We start from the raw sequence: 21,088 nt of genomic DNA on the forward strand, positions 1-21,088 counted from the left end.
TCGTACCTATAATTTTATATCTTGACAATGACCTTTTACAAGTGTGCAGTGGGGATAAGCAGATGAGCAAAGCGATGCTCCAGAAAGAGCACTGCAGGTAATTGAACATAAAATGTGTTGCAATCTGATAACATTAATAATATGCAATCCCTTCTTTATATCTAGTGCACAGTTCATTTGGCCAGAGTCTAACTAAAGCACTCCGTAAACGTTAGCGCACGAATCTTGCAGCAAACCTATGAGGTAAGCAGCTCTATTTTCATGTGTTTTTTAAGTATCTCTGTGAAGTGAAGTGAAAGTCGCTCAGTCGTGTCTGATTCTTTGTGACCCCATGGACTACAGAGTCCATGGAATTTTCCAGGCCAGAATACTGGAGTGGGTAGCTTTCCCTTCTCCAGGGTATCTTCCCAACCCAGGGATTGAACCCAGGTCTCCCACATTGCAGGTGGATTCTTCACCAGCTGAGCCACAAGGGAAACTCAAGAATACTGGAGTGGGTAGCCTATCTCTTCTTCAAGGGATATCTTCCCAACCAGGAGTCGAACTGGGGTCTCTTGCATTGCAGGTGGGTTCTTCACCAACTGAGCTATCAGGGAAACCCAAGAATCTCTGTATTAGTCATTTATTCTGTGTAACAGACTAGTCCAAAACTTAGTAGTTTCAAACAAGTATTAAATGTCTCTGAGGGGCAGTAATTGGGTGTGGCTTAGCTGGAAAGTTCTGGCTCCAGGTTTCTAGGGAAGTTCCTGTTGAGTGTGAGCTGGGGCAGCTATCATCTGAAGGCTGGGGTGGGGCTGGCAGATGCTGCTTTAAGGTGGTCTCACAATTCTGGCAGGCTAGTTCAGGTTGCCGACAGGAAACTGCAAGTCTTCTCCACGTGGGGCTGTCTATCAGGCTCTTTGAGCATCTTGACGGCATGAAAGCTGGCTTTCCCTAGAGTGACCTGAGAGATGGAGCCAGGCGGGAGCCAGGTGCCTTTACTGATCCAGCCTTGGAGTTCATCCACCATCATTTCCTCCACATTCTATTCATCAGAACCCAGTGACTAAGTACAGCCCACGCTGGGGGACCCGGGGTGGGGGTGGGAAGATCAGGCTCCACCTCTTGCAGCAGGACCAAGACACTTTAAAACCACAGTGACCCACAGTTTACAGATGGGGTACTGGAGACTGAGGGTGGCTTTTCCGCTCAAGGTCGCCTGGCTACTAGAAGAACCTCCATGCGAGGCAGCAGAATGCTTTGTTTCCCTTCTGCTGTGCCATCCACACACAAAACAAACCAGAAGACCCCACATTCCTGAAATCCTGCACACAAATCCCGAATCTGCCTTTTTAAACCAGCCAAGATCTTGCAAAAGCAGCGGGCGGCTTTATGTTTGGAAGCAGATGAAATGGACACAAGATTGGAAGGTAGGAGTCAGCTTTCTTCTTAATCAGCTCAGCGACCTTGAAGGGAAAAAAAAAAAAACAAAAACACTTCTCTCAGGGCCGGTTTCCTCCTTTGTCAAACAAGACTGGGCTAGCTGAGCGGTTTCCAAACCTAGCGGGCCACCAAAGTCTTCTGGGTAATAAAAGGCCCTCCGGCCTCACATTAACTCTACCAGGTCACAATCTCCAGGAACCTTCAGAATGAAAAAGCTCCCCAGGAGTCCCACGGACGGCTGTGCAGACAACTGGGAACTGTTCACCTAGATCACTGCTCATGTTTCCAGCTCTGACTTTACTTAACTCCTCTCGTCTGACTGGATGTGCCCAGGTAAATCATTAGTTCCGAATCCACACTACAATTATCAAGGACATTTTTTAAAAAAAGAAAAAGGAGATGTCTGGGGCTCTCCTCAGACAAAATAAATCAGACAATCTGGGGTGGGGCCCAGAGATTATTATGGTCTGTTTGTTTCATCAGTGTGTTTTCAAATAGGCACGTTCAACCTTGGTGGCACATTAGAATCACTTGAGAAGTTTTAAAAAAGATCACTGCGCACACTGTCTCCCAGAAAAATTAAATCAGAATCTTGTGGGTGGAACCAAGTATTTTAGTATTTTAACCAAGAACTTCAGTATTTTATGAAGTTCTCCAGGGATTATAGTGAATAGCTATACTGACCACTATTTGCCTCATTTGAGATAATTCTAATGGTGCCTCACCAATAGACTATTGTTCAGAAAAAAAATAGATTCCAAAATCCTAGATGCCACAGTATTCTAAGAAAAAAATGAATCTGGAATGGAAGATACGAAAAATTAAATGGAAGTGAGTTTCCATTTCTGGCAATATGGCAGACTAAATAACTTCAAAATCCTCCTACTATAAATACTGGTTTATAAATAAACACCATGTATAAATATTGGTCGGAGAAGGCAATGGCACCCCACGCCAGTACTCTTGCCTGGAAAATCCCAAGGACGGAGGAGCCTGGTAGGCTGCAGTCCACGGGGTGGCTAAGAGTCAGACACGACTGAGCAACTTCACTTTCACTTTTCACTTTCACGCATTGGAGAAGGAAATGGCAACCCACTCCAGTGTTCTTGCCTGGAGAATCCCAGGGGCGGGGGAGACTGGTGGGCTGCCGTCTATGGGGTCGCACAGAGTCGGACACGACTGAGTGACTTCACTTTCACTTTTCACTTTCACGCACTGGAAAAGGACATGGCAACCCACTCCAGTGTTCTTGCCTGGAGAATCCCAGGGGTGGAGGAGCCTGGTGGGCTGCCGTCTATGGGGTTGTACAGAGTCGGACACGACTGAAGCGACTTAGCAGCAGCAGCATAAATATTGGTCAAGATGCAGTAAACACCCATTCAAATGAGCTCATGGGACAAAAGCAAACGTCTCTAGTGCCAGAAGCAAGAGGGTGATGACAGCAAGGAGGAGGTGAGCAAAGAGGAGGCCGTGGAGCTGGCTGCAGGCAGGTGTGCTGGGCCTTGAAAGGCTGGAATGGAAAGGAGCATCAGAATGGAAAGGAGACTGCAGTTTCTATCTGTTAAACTGGGGAGATGGAACCGAGATCCCCAGATAAATCTGGAACCCTCAAAGGGATGAATCACTACAGAAATAATTCACTGGAAGAAAATCTCCCTAGTGGCACAGGGAGACAAGAAAATTTGTCTTGGCATAAGTTAAAAGTGGAGAGGAGTCTTTGCTGAGAATTTGGGACTATAGCCCAGTGTTCTGGGCTGTAATTTACCCAGAGACTGGAACTGAAATTTACCTCTCCTGTATGGTCCAGGAACCCCAAAGGTGAAAAATAAAGATAAAAATACTGACCCAACACTAATCTACAAAACATACGTGGATACAATCCACCATAACCAAGATGTAGTAGATGTGAGTTTCAAGAACCTCAAACAACAGAACTATCAGACAGACTGTAAAATAAGTAAGTTTAAAATGATCAAAGACATAAAGAACATTTGGAACCACGAGAAAATTACGTAACTATTAAAACAAAAAAGGGAGATTTGAAAGATGACTAAACAGAACTTTTGGAAATGACACATCGAGTCATTGAAATGAAAAGCTCAATGGATGAGTTACACAGCAGGTTAGACATAGCTAAGGAAAAAATAGCAAATGGATCTGAAGAAAACGTTTAAGAAGCAGCACAAAGGGTCAAAGTGATAGAAGGTTTGAGAGAAAAGTTCAGGGTATGTTTCGAGGAGGGGCTTCTCAGGTAGCTCAGTGGTAAAGAATCTGCCTGCCAGTGTAGGAGATACCGGAGACTTGAGTTGGATCCCTGGATCAGGAAGATGCCCTGGAGGAGGAACTGGCAACCAGCTCCAGTATTCTTGTAAAATTCCATGGACAGAGGAGCCCGGCAGGCTACAGTCCATGTGGCTGCAGAGAGTGGGTCACAACTGAGCGACTGAGCACACACACACTGCATAGAAAGACAAGGTGCATTACACACCTAACACGAGCACAGAAGGACAGAACAGAGAGAGTGCAAGAGAGACGGGATTTACGTAGATGGTGGCTGACGGTTTTACAGATCTGATCAAAAACATGCATGCTGAGATTTTTGGATATGCAGTGAATCTTGAACCATATAAATAAAAGAGATTCACACCTGAACACAGCATGGTAAGAATGCAGGAAGCCAAAGACAAAGAGAAAAATCTTAAAACCAGAAAGAAAAAAGATTACCGACAAAGGAATGACATTTGGACTGACATCAAATGTCTCAACAATAAATAAAAACAAGAAGATATGACATATTTTTTTAAAAAGTGCTAAAGGGTAAAATAACTTTCAATCTAGAATTCTACACCCAGAGAAATCATCATTCAAGGGTAAGAGTGAAATAAGACAATTTTATACTAATGGAGAAAGCATGTCACTCACATAACCTCCCCCCAAACCCAAAAAACTATTAAAGGATATGTTTCAAGGGAAAGGGCTGGTACCTAGAAAAAAGGGAGAAAAAGGTGCCAGAAACAAAGATGAAAAAATTGGTAAATACAGGCAAATCTAAACAATGTATAAAACTAAGATGACAGCAGTGATTAAATTTAGGGGTATAAAAACCAGGTGGATCTAAAATAAGAAGCAATCACATGTAAGAGGGAGAATGCAATTGAAGTTGAATAATTAATTCTCTGCTTGGTTTTAGAGTTTTAGGGAGGCTGTATTAAGTGTACATGTTAAAAATTGTAAAGTAATCACTAAAGGAACAGAAATATATCTTACAACTCCAAAACTAGTTAAAGAGGAAAAGGGGAAAGAAGAATTCTTCATCAGTTCAATAGAAGAAAAGAAAGGAAGTAAACAAAAAACCTAGAGAAAGCAAAATAAAGGGCACAAAATTGAGACACCAGTTCCAAATGTCAGAAATCAGTAGATCAACAGGCTGTCTTATACACTGCTGCTGCCGCCGCTGCTAAGTCGCTTCAGTCGTGTCCGACTCTGTGCGACCACAGAGACGGCAGCCCACCAGGCTCCCCCGTCCCTGGGATTCTCCAGGCAAGAACACTGGAGTGGGTTGCCATTTCTTTCTCCAATGCATGAAAAGTGAAAAGTGAAAGTGAAGTTGCTCAGTGGGGAGGACAAACTAGAAGAGCAGCTCTGGAAAACAATTTGGCATTATTTTGCATCAGATACCTCATGACCCAGTAGTGACTCCAAAGAGAAATTCTTGCCCACATACACTAGAAGACAAGACGGTTTATCAACCACTGCTTGTAAAAGCAAAAAACTGGAACAACTCAAAGGCCTATCTATGACAAGAAAGTGAACAAAGTAATCGGTAGCACAATCAGAAAAGTACCGAACTACAACCAGATGCAAAACAATCTAATTGAATCTTACTAAAACCATGTGGAGTAAAAAAGATAGCCCCTAGAACATTCTCATAAATTTTAAACCAAGTGTATGATAAAAATTTGGTAAAACTTTTTAAAGAGCAAAAAAGAATAGTACATACAAGATTGAGACTGGCAGTTTCTTTAGGTGAGCAAACGGGGGAGGAACGCACAAGGAGTTGTCAGTCACCGTTACTGTTTTAGTCTCTGGTTGAATAGCAGGTTTATAAGTGTTCATCATAGGAAAAAATGAAATAAGGCCATGGATATACCTAATGATGAGAGTATATTTATGCCAGAGATTGTAACTAATACAGTTTTGTGCCTCCAAGGTTCATTAAAAATATCAGTAATTACATTAAATGTAAATGAGCTATACTTACCAGTCAACCCAATAAATAAAGGAACAAGGTCCAATTGTATGCTGTTTATAGGAAACTTACCTAAAAATTAAAGACATAGAAAGGTTGAAAGCAAAAAGATGGAGAAAATTATGCCAGACAAATGCTAACGAAAGTTAGAGTAATTATATTTATTGCAGGCAGAGTAGACTTTAAAGCAAAAAACACTAGAGTTAAAGATCATCTGTGCATATATTAAAGAAATAATCGCTATGAAAACACAAAGCAAAATGAGGAATAAAATGTAAAAAATAGAAAATTGTAGTCATATTAGGAGATTTTCACAGCCCTTTTTGATGTACCTTATCAAATACTTTCAAAATACAGAGAAAAATTTGAAGGATTTATAGGAGGCACTGGCAAATGTAGTCATATAAGGATATTTTAATGTAATACTATAAAAAGTGATAGATATTAGTAAGGCTACAGAAAATCTAGATAACATAATTAACAAGCTTGGTTTAATAGATTCATATAGAATGCTATATAACAAAGTATACACATTCTTTTTAAGACCACATGGAGTATTTATAAAAACTGACTATTTACCAAAGCAAATCTTGACAAATAATAAAGAATCTCCTTTACAGACCACCTCTCTGAAGTCAGACCAGATTTTTAAATAATTAAAAATCAAAACAAAAACTTGTGTTTAGAAATGTAAAAATGTATGTGTATTAAGGCAAAGAAGAAATCATACTTGAAATCTAGACATTCTTTGCCTGGGATGGTAATAAAATTCCTATGTATCTTGCGGAATGTAGTTTGAGTGACACTTGGAGTGAAATCCATAGCCTTAAATGTTAAAAATAAAAAACCCAGAAGGCTGAAAATTAATTACTTAAGCCAGCAAGAATTTTTTTAAAGGCAACAAAATAAATCCAGAGAATAGAACAAAGAAAATATGATACATTAACAATACACAATTTTATTTTTATATATGGTATATATTCTTATATGTAATAACATAACATATATATATATGAGTAAAAATTAATGAAACAAAAAATAGTATTAACCAAATTAAAAGTTGATTCTCTGCAAACACTAGTAGAAAGTAGAATCACTAGATCAAAATAGGGAGATCTCAGACACAATGGATCCAGAAAAGACACATACAATAATATATGGAATGCAAAAAAATGGAGAGTATGGATAGATGCAGCAGAGATGAGAATATATTAAGTGAAAACTATGAACATCATTTTGTTAATAAATCTGAAAACCTAGATGGTATGGATAATTTCCCTGAAAAATATGAGTAAAAATTGAGTCAGGAAGACTATAAAATCTATAAAGAGATCCACAGGCATCAAAGAAATGGAATCAGTAGTTAAAAACCAACCTAGGAAATGTTTCTCTCAGAGCCAGACATTCTACCAGCTAGTTCTACCAAACAGTCAAGGAACACATAATTCCAGTTTTATACACACTGTTCAAGAAAATGGAAAAAGAAGGATCACTTACCAGTTCATTTTTTGAGGCCAGTATAACCAGAGAAAGGCAACATGAGAAGGCAAAACTGCAGCCTGATTGACTTATGGACGTGGATACAAAAGTTCCTACAATGAAATTAGACGTTGTCCTTCCTTCATTTAGTCTTTCATTCGTTCAACAAATATTTGCTGGGCGTCAACCATGCATTAGTGGGCTCTGTGCTAATATTAATACTTGGAGAGCAGAAATGTTTGAGAGCTTATGGCTTAGTGGAGGAGACAAGCAATGAAGCAAATGATCACACAGAGTAGGGTACACAGAGGACATTTTGGCAGGATAACAGTGCATACTGACGGGGATTCAGCTGGGTCAGAGGTCAAGGAATACTTTCCAGACATATTAGAGGAGTTAAGAACTGATGTGGGAAGGGTGTTTAGGAGGCAACTTCAGGGGCTCTAGTGGGAGATCTGAGATGCAGTAGCAGGAAAGGTGAATTTGAGAGACATTGTGGAAGTAAAACCAACAGGGATTCGTGATGGATTGCACATGGGAAGGTGTCAGCCTGGAAAGGAGCCAACCTTGTCTCTAAGATGCCTGGGGCTCTCTTTCTGTTCATCAAGAGAACTTATAAAGAGGTCCACGTTTAGGGAAATGAGCATGTGTTTTTGGACAAGTTGAGTTTGGGATATCTTTAGGAAGGCTAAATGTAAATGATGAATAGGAAATTAACCAGTCTGGAGTTCCGTGGGGAGATCAGGCTAGAGATTTTAATTTGACTGGCATCAGAAGGTAGGTGGCATTTAACCCAACCTTCGGAGAATCTCAAATAAATAAGGGTGTATAGCTGAGGGAGAGAATGAACACCACTATTTAAAGGAAAGGCAGAGGAGGAGAAGTGAGAGCAAAGAGAGGAAGAGAGGCTGGAGAGGAAGGAGGCAAGTCAGGAGAATGCGGGCATCAAGAATGCCGAGGAAAGAGTGAGTTACGAGAAGGGAGTGCCCAACAGTGTCATGAGCTACGAGGCTTTAAGAGGGTGGAGGACTGGTGTGCTCCTAGGACTCTCCTGACCCTGGCGCTATATAAGCTGGAATAAGCTGGAGGAGAAATGCATGATAATAAACTAAGAGAAGCAAGAGAGACGTTTTTGGACATCGAGACTTTTCCTGGAACCGCTCTATGGTTACGGGTACGCGACTCCATTCATGTGCCCAAACTCAGACCTTTAGACCAAGAAGAATAAATGTTACTGCACGTGTTAAAAGTAAATAAAACAACGTAGTATTAGTGATTTAAGATCTACTTTTCTCTTTATAACTGCATGGCTAGCTCCTCTCTCGGTTTAATTCAGTTCAGCTTGTGTAGGTCTACAACAGGGAACAAGGGCACTTCACTCTCGCCTTGTAAAGGACAGAATAAACATACATGCAGCAGAACCAAAGGGCATGACACTGATGACCAGACCCCCTTTAGGGAATTGACGGGTGGGGGTAGGGTGTAAACTGGTAAGCTTTGCTCCTCTGGGCCCTGATGTAAAATGAGGGGGCTGGCTCAGGACAGGCCTTTCCAGCACCAATCACCTGAGGTTCTAAGGTAAAAATCCGCCACAAAATCCCATGAGCTCTGTTGTCTGCATTTTGTTATTGAGAATAGTCATAATAAGCAATCATCATAATCATAATAACAACTGGGTTTTCAACACATGGGACCCCAGATGATTTGGGAAGCAGCTTGGAATGAATTGGAAAATGCTTGGGCTTCTGGTTTAAAGTTTTAAAGTGCTTTCTAAAAATTGTATGAAGGACTGATATAATTTTGGCCACCTGATGTGAAAAACTCACTCATTGGAAAAGACCCTGATGCTGGGAAAGACTGAAGGCGGGAGGAGAGGGGATGACAGAGGATGAGATTGTTGGATGGCATCACTGACTCCATGGACATGAGTCTGAGTAAACTCTGGGATTTGGTGATCGACAGGGAGGCCTGGCTGTGCTGGGGTCCATGGGGTGGTAAAGAGTCCGAAACGACTGAGCAACTGAACTGAACTGAATCATTGATAATAAGCACAACCCATATAGGAGTGCAATGAAAAAGGGACTTTTACATGTGTTCATTTCAATCACTTCCCTCACCCTACCAAATCTGTAAAGGATAGAATTACCCCAATTGAGGAGACAGGGAGATTAAGGCTTTGGTTGATGTTGGGATTTTTCAGATAGTCTGCTTTTCCAAGACCCACAGTGGACCCGGTGCAGTTTTGGTGTTGAGTGTACCTCATTGTGTCCTAATTCCAGGAAAATGAATGGAAAACTGTTAATCGGGCATCAATTCATGCTTAACATTAATTTGGTACTTGATGAACCACAACTTTATGTTGCCCCTCATGCCATATTAACTCAATTTATTGTAATAATTTAAAACAATAAGGATAATTATATCCTTATTGTTTTAAATACTCTATAAACTGAATCCAGCCTGAATTTGGCCAGTCTGAAATCAGCTGGAAAAGCATGCCATGTTTCTGGGAAGCTACAAAATCGGTTTTTACAAGTTTTCAGTGCCGGCAAAGATCAACACCAGCATTTATTAAGCGTCTACTGTGCGCCAGGACCTGTGCCGCACCACACTGCTCCCAAAGTGGCGTGGGTGTGTTTGAAGCCTTCTGCCACCTTCAGCCACGTCCCCAGATGGTGGGGGGCTTGGGCTATTTACGTCTAGTGCATTTTACTATCTCGGCAAAAAAACAGAATAAAACAATTATATATCTATTATATATATATATAAAGCACAAACGGGATGGAGAGGGGTTTTCTGAAATAACCACCCTTTCCGGCCCTCCCAGAGATGCTCTCAAAACTATTTCTTACTATACAAAAAATTTTGACTTAAACTCCAATCATTTGACCTTGACCCCTATAAAACCTATTTTATTATATTTTTTAAAGCGCCGTCTGATTAACGCGGAAACCCTTCCTTCGGCCTTTTCTCACCACTGGAATCGCGTCCGTTTCCTCAAAGTTCCAAAATAACCTTCCCCGGGCACGGATTCGTACCTCTGCCGGGGAAGGGCGGGGAGCCGCGCAAGACGTGCCGGTGTGGATCGAGAGCCAGACAGAACTTCCAGCGCGAAAGGAAAATAAAACTTGTGGCTGGGGTTTGTGCGGAGGGTGTCCGCACCATCCTGAAAGCCCCCCGCCCCCCGTTCTGGGGGTCTCCGGGAGCGCCCAAGGAGCGCCAGGGTTTGGGTTTGATCCCGACGTCCTTGACCTAAATTTCTGCGCGGCGGCTGGAAAAAAGGGCGCAGAGGCGGGCGGGCGGCGGTTGCCATCCCCGGATCCGGGCGGCCGGGGACCGGGAACTTGGATGGAGAGGCCGAGCTGGAGGGGTGGGGGGCGTCTCGTCCCTGGCTCGAGCGAGCAGGCAGGCAGGCAGCGAGCTCCCCGCGCCTCCCCCTTTCCCGGCGCTCCCGCCCCCCGCAGCCCATGTGACCCCGGGGAAGTCGGGGTGCGCCCCCCCAGCGGCCGGCCCGCCCGGAGGCGGGGCCCCCGTGGGCGCGGGGCGCGCGGGCCGCCCCCCGGGTCCGGGCGCTGGGGCCGGGGGAGCGCGCGCGGGCGGGCGGGCGGGGTCCGCGGGGGCCGTGACGTCAGCGGCATTGGTTACACGACGTTCTAGAACCCCGCCCCACGTGCGCGGGGGGCGGGGGGGGCCGCGGGGGCGGGGCGGGGGGTGTGCGAGTCGCGGGCCCGAGCGGAGCCGAGCCCACGTGTGACGGCTCTCGGCGCGGCCCCGGCTCCGCCGCTCGCGGGGACTCGGAGAGCCGGGCGGGGGGAGGAGGCGGAGGGCGGAGGGAGCGGGAGGTCTCGGGCTCGGGGCCGGCCGCCGCTGCGCTCCGATCGCCGCGCGGCTCGGTGTCCGGGGGTGGGGGGGCGGGGGGGCGCAGCTATGGAGGCCAACGGGGGCCCGGGCGGCTCGGGCGGCGCCAACGACTCGCAGCACGACCCCGGGTAAGTTTCCAGCCGCTGCGCCCCGCGCCTCCCCGGCTCGCTCCGCTGGCCGCGGCGGGGCCGGCGGAGCGCGGCGCCCGGCCCCTCCGGAGCCCTCCCCCGACCCGCCGGCACCCCCCCCGGGGAGCCGCGCACCTCGGGGTGGCGTTCGGCCGGCGCCCGCTCCCCCAGCCCACCTCCCGGCTCCCGCTCGCGCGCTCCCCCCCCGCTCTCCCTTTAGCTTTTGTAAGTTACACGTCAAAATGGCCGATCTGACATCGGTGCTCACTTCTGTTATGTTTTCTCCCTCCAGTAAAATGTTTATCGGCGGACTCAGCTGGCAGACCTCACCAGGTAAGGGAGGGAGGGGGGCACGCCCGGGTCCCCCCCTTCTTGGCTTCTTTATTGCTCTTTGTTATCCTGGTGTAGGAACCCCCCCCCCCCCCGCCATTGGCTCCCCACTTCTCCTGTGCAAGGTTATTTTTTTAAATAGCAAATCCTTTCCGAGCCCTCTACGCGACCTCTGTTGCCGAATTTCCCCCGCGTGTGCAAAAAACCCCCCAGAATAACAACAGAAAACTACTTTTGGTTTTTGTCCTTGATCAGAATTTGCATTGCTTTCCCCCCCCCCCCACACCTTCTCCCCCCCCCCCCCCATCTCTCTCTTTCTCTCTCTACAGATAGCCTTAGAGACTATTTTAGCAAATTTGGAGAAATTAGAGAATGTATGGTCATGAGAGATCCCACTACGAAACGCTCCAGGTAAACCATCCCCTTCTGGATTTTGTCTTTATTTCAGAACAAAGTTTAAGTGTTATTTTTGGAGGTGTCTTCGGAAGTAGCTAAGCGGATTTAGAACGGGGCTCAGGCATGTGGCTGGTTTCGAACGTCGCTCCATCTTCCCCCCCTCCCTTCCCATTAACCCCAAAGGTTATTGTTAATTGGTGCTGAATTCTGGATACAGGGATGTCCACATCTGCGCTTTAAGTCATTTTCCCCATTCGCTTCTTTTTCTCCCGTTTCAAATGACATTCAGCTTCATTCACTTTCCACATAGTTTTTTTTTTTTTTAATGTGTGCACTCGCGGCGCCCCGAACTCTTAAGCCCCCCTCTTAGAAAGCTGGTTGTGTCTCCTCTGAGTGCCGGGGCTTGTTTGGAATAAAACAAAGCGTTAAAGAAAGGGAAGGCGGGGGGAGGAGGAGAGAAACTGAGGTGGGCAAGGAGTGGGGACACCGGCGTCCCCCAAGTTACCTCCGCGCGCCCCGCCCCCGCCCTACTGCCCTCTTCAGCCTTGGTGTGTTTCCGTGTGGGGCCCCGGGGGGCTGAAGGCTTCGGGGATGGGGACGACGGGGGAGCGGGGGTGTGGGGGCCGCTTGGCTCTGCGTTCTGCAGCGAGGGCTCACTCCTGGCCGCTCCCGATGGTGCCACATTCTCTTGTTTGTGTCTCCCCCTCTTTGTCTCATTTCAGAGGCTTCGGTTTCGTCACGTTCGCAGACCCGGCGAGTGTAGATAAAGTGTTAGGCCAGCCCCACCACGAGTTAGACTCCAAGACGGTAGGTTCTGCCTCTCCGTGTGGTCGCGCGCCCCCTTTCCAGGACCGCCCGGGCCCTGACAGCCCCGTTTAAAGAGACAGCGCCCTCTCTTGCCTCTGCTCAGAGCGGGGCGCGCTGCAGCAGAGCTCGTGTGGGTTCTCAAGTTTGCCGCCGCCGCGGGGTTTGGGGGTTTCTTTTCAGGGTCTGCCCCCACCCCTCAGCCTCCCCCCCACCCTCACGATGCTGCCAGGCCTGGGCTTGGGGGAGGGGTCGGCTTGGCGAGAGGCTACCTTCCGGACCAACAAGACCCTGAAAAGAAACTCCAGCACCGGGCCGAGGCAACTTTCCTTTGTCAGCCGAGCCCTGCCCGCGTTTCCCCAGTGTGGCCGTTCGAATCGGCTTATAGAAGGCACACACAGCCGGTCTCAGGGCCGCCCGGGGGGCCGGGGGCGCTAATCACTGTCCAGGCAACAGGTTCCTGGGGGCACTTGGGATTCGGAATGCGGTTTGAGAAGAGAAGGAGACCTTCCAGAGCTAAGCTGGGCGTCCAGTGGGTGACTCCAGATGGTGTGAAATCTAAGGCTGATAAGGGATAAGGCCTTGGGTATCAGTGTTTTTGTTTTGTTTTTTCTCCTTTCCTTTCTCAGGTCCTTTGAGTTGTAGGTGGTTTTACATCATGAGAAGGTTTTCAGGTCCAGTCTTGAGGGGGTATGGGTCTCTAAGGTCAGAAGAGGAAGGGAAGACACTACCAGTGTATGAGAGTACATTTGGTGGGGAGAGGAGAGGAGTTCCTAGCGTTTTACTGTGGCTCCCCTGCCTTCCCTGACTACTACAATTCCCCCAAGGTCTTTGTACCGCTGCCCAAGGCAGGGTCCCTGAGGCCACACTGGGGTGCAGTGCTGGCCTGCTGGGGACTCACCTCTCCATAGTGGGCCACTGGGTCGGGGCAGGGAATCAGGTTCTAGGCCCAGCTGTCCGAGCAGAGCTTGGGCAAGCTGTTCCGTGTCTCTAGGCCTCAGTTTCCTCTTCTGTTAAAGAAAAGAGTAGAACAAGTGATCTTTTCAAATCCCTCTTGACTTTTAACACTAAATAGAGGAGAAGAAAAGAAAAACCTGGCCACCTTTGGTGACCCTGAACTGATTTTGCAAATTCACTGTTTCTCTGATAGGAGGTCAGAGGCGTACCTCCAACCGCCTCCTGCCCCAAGAAAAGACCCCCCACACTCCGAGTTGCTTTATTAACTGAGCTAGACTTGTCCTAGCTTGTGGCCCATCCTCTTTGCACTTTGAGATCATTTAGTTTCAGGGACAGTCGTTTGCAGGGTGATAACGGACCTCTGAAGGATTTTTTATCTCCTAGACTTCTCGGCTAGACATTTCACGAAGCTAATAAAATTAAAGAGGAGAGAGATTTCAGGGTAAATTTGGTAATTTATTATCCACCCCTCTGCCCACCCTGCGGGGGAGAAATAGCATTTGATTTCTATGGTGGCTGGTGGGTTGTCTACCTCGGTATCACATGCGGTGCCTGCAGTTTTGCCTCGATAATTGTTTGTAGACATGTTTTGGTCGCTATTATTTAGTATAACCTAGCTTTTGACTTTGTTTCACAACGTTCAGTGCAGGAGACAGACGCGGTTGCTTTATTGACATGGAAACGAGGATCTTGTTTACCGTTACCTTAAAAGCTTTGTTTAGGTAACGGCCATTCACATCCAAAATAGTACCCTAGTTTTTTTCCTAGAGGATTTGTAGCTACAGTAAGTAGAGCTGTACCTAACTAACTAATGTTTTCATTTTTGGTAGTTTTCTTTTTCGTTCGTTTTTTAAAAAATAGTTGACAGGGATGTACAAAAGGTTGGGATTTGCCAGTTTTCTCTTGACCTGTCCTCTCCATTTGAGGTTTCAGTGTGTACACTTGACCCATGGAAGAACTTTCATTGTGGTATAACGCTGTTACCAACACCCGATACTGGAATTCTGAATTGGCTTCTAGTTTTGTAATTTTAGATATATATATTTTTTTAAGTGCTCTGCTTTCTTTACTTCTCCCTACCTTCCTCCAACTCCTGGCCTTTTCCTCTTGACACATTCCTCACCCTTTTACCCCACAAACATGGTGCTTATTGCAATTGTGTGCTGATCAACTTAAAAAAAAAAAACAACAACTTTGGGGGAGTGTTTATGAAAAGACATATCTGTCTTATGTTTGGTCAACAGCATGGAAAATCCACACCTGTTGTATTTCTCCTGTCAACAGCTCCTAGTCAGTGCTGAATATACCTGTAGCTGCGGTAATGTTAATCTCCATGAAAGGGTAGTTCCTAGATCAGAGATTTTTTTGTCTGTTTTAGTTTTTGCAAAGTAATCTCTCATTTCTCAGGTGATGTTTAAAGGTGGAAAGCATGCTGCAGACTTTTATGAGGTCTTTAAACTACCTTAATAAAAGTGGTAAATCTTTATGTCTTACCGCCTAGGTCCTAGGGGATGTTAAGTCTGGGAAGAGAATCAGCTCTGGCGTGACTTTCTCCCACTCTGTGCTTTTTCCCAAAGCATTACTCTCCCCTTCGCCCCGGTGGCAGAACTGAAAACAAGGTTGAGATTTACATTTTAAAAGGGGAAAATTTTAATATGAAAGCCAAAGCGGATAAATAACTAACTTGTAGCTGTATTCTTGCCACGCTCTGGGTTGAATTCTTCCGGAAGATTTGTGACATTTAGAAATCTAATGAAAACTAACAGTGGGAATATTTTTTCATTCCTTCCTTCTCCATATTTTCTCTCCAACAACTTTTCCCCTCTCAAATCAGCCTATCAGGCTCAAAAGCTTCTGTGGGAATTGTTTGGGGTTTTAAAGCCAGTCCCTGATTGAGACCTGCAGATGTCTGATGTGGGGCACAGTTTTTTCTCCATTCAGACTGGGGTTGGGGTAGGGGGAATACACTAATTGTTACACTAGATTCTGACTGCTTTTTTTCAGTAATTTTTTTTTTCTTTTACTTTCTCCCTATAATGGCCTTACTTTTGTAATATGGGTTTAGGTTGCTGATAGATCTTTACCCCTGTGATTTTTAAAATCCAGGTGCATTTAGCTCCTACGTTTCCTTTTATTTTAACTTTTTATTATTATTTTAAGAATCAGCTCAGGCTCCATAGTTTTTTGACATCTGCTTTCTTTTGAGACTTCCCTGGTGGCTCAGACGGTAAAGTGTCTGTCTACAATGCAGGAGACCTGGGTTCAGTCCCTGGTTTGGGAAGAGTTCCTGGAGAAGGAAATGGCAACCCACTCCAGTATTCTTGCCTGGAAAATCCCATGGACGGAGGAGCCTGGTAGGCTACAGTCTGTGGGGTCGCAGAGTCCGATGCGACTGAGCGACTTCACTTCTTCTGAGATGTAACTACAGAATGAACTGTCCTTCTGATTCATCGTAGGTAATTTTACTTTGCAAAAGATGAGTGAACTAGTTCAAGCAGAGCATCCTGTTGGATGTCGATGGGGGGCTTTTTGGATGTTGTTAATTTAAAAAATGTTTGGAATCTTCTTCTCCACCTGTGTTGTTTAGTTATCCTTGAGGAGAACAACGGCCATCCAGTTACTTATTGCTGAAAGGTCCTTCCATGTAATTTTCATGTTTTGATTTTTCTCAATTTTCCCATCTTTTCTCTCAGCCGTGCATCACAAATTAGATGCAGGTATCATTTAATGTTAATTGTCCTTGCCTAAATAAGAACACACTCTGTCCAGCTTGTTAAAGCATTGCACATTGAAATACACAGTGGGGCATTTCAGAAAGGCTTGCTGTGTTTGTTACATTTTGGGAGGGACTGCTAAAGTTTACATCAAACTTTAAGGAAAGTTTGGAGTTATTTGAGAAGTTACTGAAAGCTGGGTTCAAAGCCTGAGAAATGAGTGATGAATACTTAGGCGATTAATCGTAATTGTTTTTCTCCCCTCAAAGTCCTGCAGCTGACTCCTACTTTTCCATTTTTTCCCCCCAGATTGACCCCAAAGTTGCATTTCCTCGTCGAGCACAACCCAAGGTAAGTAGAGGAAGCAGTCATAGGATTTTAGCACTTAGAGGTGGTTGCCAAGGATTTCAGATTTCAAGCAGAGCACTGGCAGTGATGTTTGGAAGCCCGGTGCACCCCGTTTCTTCAGGGTATGAGTGTGTGGCAGTGAGGGGGGCCAGGCCAAGCGCTGTGGGAGATAACCGTGCGTCTGCTAGTCAGCCATTCCCAGGTGGGTCCGAGCATCCATCGGGGGGCAGGGACCAGCCTGTGCTTTCGTGGGAGGACATAACACTGTCTGTTGCAATATTTATGCAAGCATTTTATTTATTTTTTAAGCGTTGCTGAGGTCCCATCAGGAAAAGTTGGCCATTTCCTGGTGATTCTTTTGGAGGGTACTCTTCTGAGGTCTAACAACTTGGAGTTTAAGAAGAGGAGAATTTAAGTGAACAGCTTGTCCTGTCTTGGAAAAACAACTCTGTAGACCCCAGAGGCCCTCAGTCTGACCGATGAGGCGGTGGATGTGTTGGTTTTGGGTAGGCGGGGTCCGTCTGTGTACACTTGAAGCCAGTAGTGTGCTGCTGTTTTACGCAAGGGCTGGTGCCCGGGCGGAGAAGAGCTGGAAACGTCGTCCCCTTGCAGGAGTGCTACTGCAAGGCTTGCTGAACGGCTTGAGATAGGCCTTCACCATTTCCCAAGCGTGTAGTTAACATAATTTTCACTGAGCTTGCCAGGTGTGGTCATGAGAACACAGCTGCATAAAGCCCAAGGTGAGATTTAAAGGGCTTATGGCTTCCACGCTAAATTTGCACTTTTTAAATTATACTTTTCTCTTCCCTGGGTAATCCCGGAAGAAATACTTTTTCCACTTCTTGTGGCCTTGGCACTTTTTTAAGGGGAAGGGGAAAAGGTGAAGTATCTGTGTGGGTCATAAAAGGGATAATACTGCGGTTTTAGCCAGTTCAGTTTGTTTCTTTAAGCATGGTCTCCCAGAAGTGGGACCTTTGAGTTGTGCAAGGGGAGGAATGGTTTTGCACATTAATGAAGAAACAGTTGGCTCTTGGGGATGGTATTTTGAGAATTTCAGGTTGGAGCCTGCCATGCGATTCCTTCCTTCCTTGTCTCCTCTCCCTCTCTTTCTTCCATGTGATTCTTTTTCTTCCCTTTTCTCTCTTTAGAAGGAAACATAAATTTCTAAACAAAAATAGTGAAATATTTTCTTAAGGCATTTTTTCCCCTAATGCTTAAGCAAATAATAGAAATTAATGGATCAAAGGAGTTAGATTATTTCTATACTGAGCACAAACTTTTGGGAGTATCTTCAGTGTTTATTGCTTTCCAAACTGTGTGTGATCCTTGATGTTTCAGAAGGCTTCCAGGATTAGCAGGGTTTCCTGATTTGGAAGAATTGCTGTTTCTTCCATAAATGTGAATCTTCAAATTTCCAGGTTAGTCATTTGATCACCCAGAACTTGGATCAGGTTACTCCAGCAGGAAACTGGAAAAATCCCTGACTTGGTCAAACCGTAGGTTTCTCCTCTCCTTTGCAGCTCCTCCTCAACTCTCTCATTTTTTTTTAAAACCAGGAGGACAATATTTTATTTTAATATATTCTGGTGAATATTTCAGTGATGCTTTCAACTTAAAAACAAGACAGAATATTTCTCAAGCTTGTCAAAGTGTCCCCTGCCCTCCCCAGAGTCTGGGATGGTTTTGGTGAATTATCAGACTTTGGGATGTGAGCTAACATTAAACCAGTTGGCGAAGACATCTTGCTATGGAATTCTAGGGATTTCATGATAATACCTTACTTTTGATGATACACATTCTTCGCAAACGATTTTTCTATCCGTTGTCTCCATCTGAATCCCAGGTCCTGCAACACTGAGAAATCACCTCTTCTCAGGTTGCTCGTCTGTAAAGTGGGGCTGATGACAGTGACGCCCTCAGAAGGGGGTTGTGAAGGATAAAAGAGCCTGCACGGGGTGAGGGCGTTGCGACTCATCATTTTCATCATCGCCAGCCTCATCGTTGTTGGGTTAATCACCACTGCTGTTTTCGAGTTCAACAGCCCGTGTTTGGATCCCGACCGGACTACTTGTTAACTGTATACATTTGGGCAAATCCTTTAACGTCCTTGAACCTCAGTTTCTCCATCTCACTGAGCTTTGGTGAGAAATAAATTAAGAAAGGTAAAGTGCCTGAAAAAAGACCCGGGGTCTGGTCATACGGTACCTGGTCCCTGCTGTTTTTGTTTTTTTTAATTTCTTTGAAGTGTGGTCGATTTACAACGTCTTGTTAGTTTCTGGTGTACAGCAATGATTCATTTACGTGTGTGTGTGTGTGCACACACGTGTGTATATGCATCCTTTTTCAGATTCTTTTCCATTATGGCTTGGTTACCTCGTGTTTTTCACGCTGTTTTTGTGACGCTAATCCTGTGAGAGATCTAGTAATGATGGCAGCGGTAACTGAGTGTCTGTGCCAGGCGCTGTGGAAGGGACGTGATGTGTATTGACTCCCTCAGTCTTCACCTCTGCCCTGGGAGCTGGGTGCTAGGATTTCCTTTTTCTGGAAACCATTGTTGAGTTGCACAGTGGTGTAACCCGGCCCAGAACTGTGCCTTCTCGCAGCGTCTGTCCTCGGGGGTGCCGAGGGATGTGGAGAGGGGGTGGCTCTGAGTGGTCCCCGGGCTGTGGGGGTAGGACGGCAGCCAGCACCCCAGGCCCTGGTGCTTCCCTGGCGGGTGACTCCCCGGCCCCGGGACGTCACCCACTGCGGACTCTGCCCACTGGGCCCTCCCTCTGTCTGAGCCCTCGGCATCTTTCGGGGGTTCTGGAGTTGGGGGTGCGTTGTGCTGGTTGGCCGCTGGGGCAGGGTGGGCAGAGAGCGCCTTCCTTGTCTACGGTTATTTTCCGACAGAACTTGAGTCCAACCAGGGGAATTTCAGACTGAAGGTGGTGTTGGAGGCCAAAACCTGGCCGACAGGAGAGTAGAATGTTAACTCAAGCCTTATTTATTTTTTACCTCCTGCAAAATTGGTGTGTGTGTGTGCATGTGTGTGTGTGTGAGGGTCCCAGTGGCAAGGTGAGCCGTGCCCCCCCTCGGGGACTGGGTGGTGTACTTGTAAATGATGCGTCAGCGTGTCTTTCAGTTAAAATTCATTTCTCTGCTCTCTGGCTGTCCCTCCTTGCTAACACTCACCGGAGAAATATTCCATGGAGGTGTTAAAACAAGACTGCTGGAAAGAAACTGTAACTGAATACGAAAGAAAATTCGTAGCAGTGAAGAACAGATTTCATATTAGGACTGTCATAATATTCTTTAATGTATCATATAAATAAAAATCTGTTTTGACCAGAATTTTAATGAGCGACCCGAGGAAGGGTTTTGAATTCTGCAATTCATCTCTCCCCCTTTGCGATATGAATGTTCACATCTCAAGTGAAGTATAATGGGCATTATTAACTAGTCGAGGGCAAACTCTCTGGAGACCAGTATCCATTAATTAGTGAAGTGCATTTTGATCAGAAGAAGATAGGTCTGTTCTGTGTCTTTCTGTTTCTCTGGATGATTATTTCATTTGGTAAAACATGTAAGAGTTTCCCCCCTCTGTCTTTAAAGAATAAAGTGGTCATACTCCTCTAAAAAGATGACTTAATTTGAAGCCATTGGAGAAATGGGAATGATTGGGATCAATCATGTCATCATACCCTTTTGTTGGTCTCTTTGGGTGAAGTGTTGGGTCCCTGGAAGAGTTTTGCTCAAGCTTGTGGTTTCTTTTCCTTGTGTGGAGAAACCAGGAGACTGCCCAGCATCCTGGGGCAAGAGTGAGTCTGGGCATAATTTACCATCTGCCCTAATTATCCTCGTGTATAATAAGGCATCCCCCGGTTCCTTGGTGGCTCAGTGGTAAAGAATCCATTTGCAAAGGTTTGATTCCTGAGTTGGGAAGATTCCCCTGGAGAAGGAAATGGCAGCCCACTCCAGTGTTCTTGCCTGGGAAATCCCATGGACAGAGGAGCCTGGTGGGCTATAGGCCACGGGGTCCCAAGAGTTGGACATGACTTGGCGACTAAACCACCACCTCCCTGATGGCCAGTTTCCTCCTTCAGTTTCTGAGGCCAGAACCTTATCTGTTTATTAAGGGAAATCTCATTGTTCAGCCTGTTTAGTTACCTTCAGTCACAGTTGGGTGACCCTGGCTCTGTAGGCCTCAGTTTCTTCTGTTTCAAACCTGGGAATCATGGATTGCCCCACGTGGAACTGTTTAAGTAGCACCCAGAGAATGTCTACTGGTAGACAAAAATAATAGAATTATTTTTGTAGAATAAAAAAAAATTATGACGGTGCAGATGACCTAAGAAAATTCTTCCTTGGAATGTAAGCCTCCTGATGGCAGAAGGCTGCTGACGGCTGCCATTCGGTAA

General features: G+C 45.6%; 1 protein-coding gene and 1 long non-coding RNA gene across 15 annotated transcripts in view; one reads left to right on the top strand and one right to left on the bottom strand.

The window, feature by feature from the left end:
• LOC133231662 (uncharacterized) lies at positions 1-10,709 on the bottom strand. Of its 2 annotated transcripts, XR_009731187.1 has the most exons (5): positions 10,126-10,709; positions 7,169-7,263; positions 5,684-5,743; positions 5,423-5,572; positions 1-1,445 (listed from the first exon to the last, which is right to left on the bottom strand). It is a non-coding gene; the product is annotated as an uncharacterized LOC133231662 (long non-coding RNA). The 2 variants fall into 2 exon arrangements; XR_009731186.1 differs by having other exon boundaries at positions 7,169-10,708.
• Positions 10,710-10,891: 182 nt separating this feature from the next.
• MSI2 (musashi RNA binding protein 2) overlaps positions 10,892-21,088 on the top strand; it is a 404,970-nt gene continuing 394,773 nt past the window's right edge. For 11 of the 13 annotated variants that reach the window (XM_061390045.1, XM_061390043.1, XM_061390044.1 and 8 more), the window contains exons 1-5: positions 11,010-11,139; positions 11,432-11,472; positions 11,799-11,880; positions 12,588-12,672; positions 16,650-16,691. In XM_061390045.1, the coding sequence (XP_061246029.1) occupies positions 11,078-11,139; positions 11,432-11,472; positions 11,799-11,880; positions 12,588-12,672; positions 16,650-16,691 (312 nt within the window). In that variant the 5' untranslated portion in view covers positions 11,010-11,077. Of the gene's footprint in view, positions 11,140-11,431; positions 11,473-11,798; positions 11,881-12,587; positions 12,673-16,649; positions 16,692-21,088 lie in introns of all 13 variants that reach the window. The other 2 variants (XM_061390051.1, XM_061390056.1) reach the window with 2 other exon arrangements.

This window comes from Bos javanicus, chromosome 19 (assembly GCF_032452875.1).
Source record: "Bos javanicus breed banteng chromosome 19, ARS-OSU_banteng_1.0, whole genome shotgun sequence".
NCBI lineage: Eukaryota > Metazoa > Chordata > Mammalia > Artiodactyla > Bovidae > Bos > Bos javanicus.